Raw genomic sequence first — 2,272 nt, 5'->3', positions numbered from 1 at the left:
TATTTATAAGTCAAAATAGAATACATAGTAAAAATGTTAGGGAAGAACAGGTTCCACTTTGCGACAAATCGGCTTTAGCCAGATTCCCAAATTATTTTTTAGTTAGACACACCAGAACTACCGGATAATTATCCAGAGAAATTTCGAAGTAATTTTACATCCTACAGCTTATACTGAAATATTTAAAACCCAAATTTTTATAAAAATATTTTATGAGTTTCGAGGTTAACGACTTTTCGAATTTAAGTGAGTACCCAAAATCGCTCATATGAAACTTAAAGTACTTCATAATGCGCTGGTAGCGCTCATAAATTATGGCGCTCAAGTTTTGCAAGACGCCGTTATCGCTTTCACTAGCGTCACCCCAAACCCCGGCTGTTAGAAATTTGTTTTTCACCCGGAATGTTGCAACGTAAATACGAGTGCTTGTAGGTACTCAGTAATGCGACTATCTTTCAAAGAGAATGTACTTCTAACGCGAAATAGCTCCTCGCAAAAGCTAACGCGTTGTATTCGCTAAAACAACTCAATTGAATGCAATTCGCAATGATTGTGAAAAAGAAAAATTAAACAAAAAAATCTGCATTGTCAGCTGCTTACAAATAAGTGCATATCATAAGCTTTTCACATTGTGCTGATAAAGGAAATAATTGTGTATGCAAATGTAGTAATTTTGGCGAGATTTGTGCGCGCCAAAGAAACAGAATAAATCAGTGGCCACTCCCGCAGTGACTTTTGTGAGTTCAGACGCGTCACTGGACTGGGGGTCATCATTTAACTTGACAGCCAGTCGTACATATTTTATGAAAGTGTGTATGTGTTTGATTTTATTTGATTTTTGAATACTCTGTCGAATTTGTATTTCGTTGTCTGTCAGAATATATGTAGTGAAACTAGTGCATTATCAGCTCGTTTTAGTGCGGAAACTGGTCTGCTTTTATAGCCAACTGCAAATGCTGCCAAGTCAAAGTATGGAACTCTGCATAAACGCTCTCCTAATCGAACTAGCCCAAAATTCGATATCATAAATATTCGTTTTGTTGAGAATGCCATGTGTCTTAAGTAGAGTTTAAGTAATTAAGAAATTATGCTTAATACTGATACTATTTCCTCACTACCATCCAAGCAGTAGTTGCAGCAGAACCTGTTGTAGGGAAGTCCTATTCTTTAATCATGCTTCTCTAACAGCCAATGGCCGGTGATAGCTGCTACAATCATTAACAATCCTACTTAAGCTACTTAGCAGATCGACTGTTTTGGTTCTGCTATAGTCAGGCTAAAGCTCACGCGCTATCTTACAAGTCTGGGAATCCCTGACACCTTCTTCTTCTTTGCTTATTTCGAAAATTTTCAACGGATATCTGCTTGTATTTGTCTGAAAGGGTATCCCAGTACCACCGGCATATTCATCGGAACAAGCTTGTGCTTTGCCAAACCCAAACAAGAAATATGAATATTCGCCAAGTCAACGAACGTAGCTTCTTCATGGATTTTTTTTGACCAGCTTAGACTTCGTTTCGGTAGATGCAATAGCCAAAAGTTATGCCTAGCTATCTGATCATGCCTCACACACAAGTACATATATCCAGATCCTCAGCGATATCAAACTCTTCGGAATAGCCTCCTTCCCTGCAGTTCAGTATTTTTTAGATCCTTCAATGTGCTTCCTGATCAGCTACATGGTTCCTTATCCATTTCTTTCTTAAGCCAATAACCACGATCGATACCGTCTGGCAGAGCACAATGACATCCAACTAAATTGGCTACCAGGTCACATAGGAGTTGAGGGTATAGAGCCTAAGCCCTTCCATGCGATGGGACGTAGCACAATCAAGGAAGAGCTCAAACGCTTCATCTCCAGATTTACGCCAGGCTAAATGCTTACTAAGAGGCTACAACCTTACAAGGTACATGGCAATCAGAAACCTCCCCAAAGGGAGGTTAAGTGATAATAACACTAAACGGACCTACTGTGAATCGATCGAGGGGACTCCTTTACAATCGCTTTATTTTTATGTCCGACGGTTACAGCACCCATTACCCTCAGTACCCTCCTACTCAGTGTGGGAAGTTCGCAAAGTAAGTGCCTTACTTATTCAGATACCTCCTCGTTCCTGCACAAGTCATTAAAAGGCACTCACCCAAACGTATTTCTCCTCTGCTCAGCATAGCAAACTCCCTCGATCTTTTCAAGTCCTAGTCGGGCCACATAAATTTTGTCATATTGCAGATATCAAGGTGTTTCCATCTTGAGTTTGCTTCTGATAAGAAG

The 2,272-nt window shown here is 39.7% G+C and overlaps 1 protein-coding gene across 1 annotated transcript in view; it reads left to right on the top strand.

Annotated features, from left to right (window-relative positions):
* LOC118743803 (regulator of G-protein signaling loco-like) overlaps positions 1-177 on the top strand; it is a 2,171-nt gene extending 1,994 nt beyond the window's left edge. Inside the window, exon 3 of the mRNA XM_036476600.1 lies at positions 168-177. Within this exon, the coding sequence (XP_036332493.1) occupies positions 168-177 (10 nt within the window). The remainder of the gene's footprint in view (positions 1-167) is intronic.
* The last annotated feature ends 2,095 nt before the right edge of the window (positions 178-2,272 follow it).

This window comes from Rhagoletis pomonella, unplaced genomic scaffold (assembly GCF_013731165.1).
Source record: "Rhagoletis pomonella isolate Grant_MI unplaced genomic scaffold, Rhpom_1.0 Rhpom_scaffold_00001, whole genome shotgun sequence".
Lineage (NCBI taxonomy): Eukaryota > Metazoa > Arthropoda > Insecta > Diptera > Tephritidae > Rhagoletis > Rhagoletis pomonella.
The sequence above is the reverse complement of the archived record's forward strand: the minus strand, read 5'-3'. Positions and strand labels throughout refer to the sequence as shown.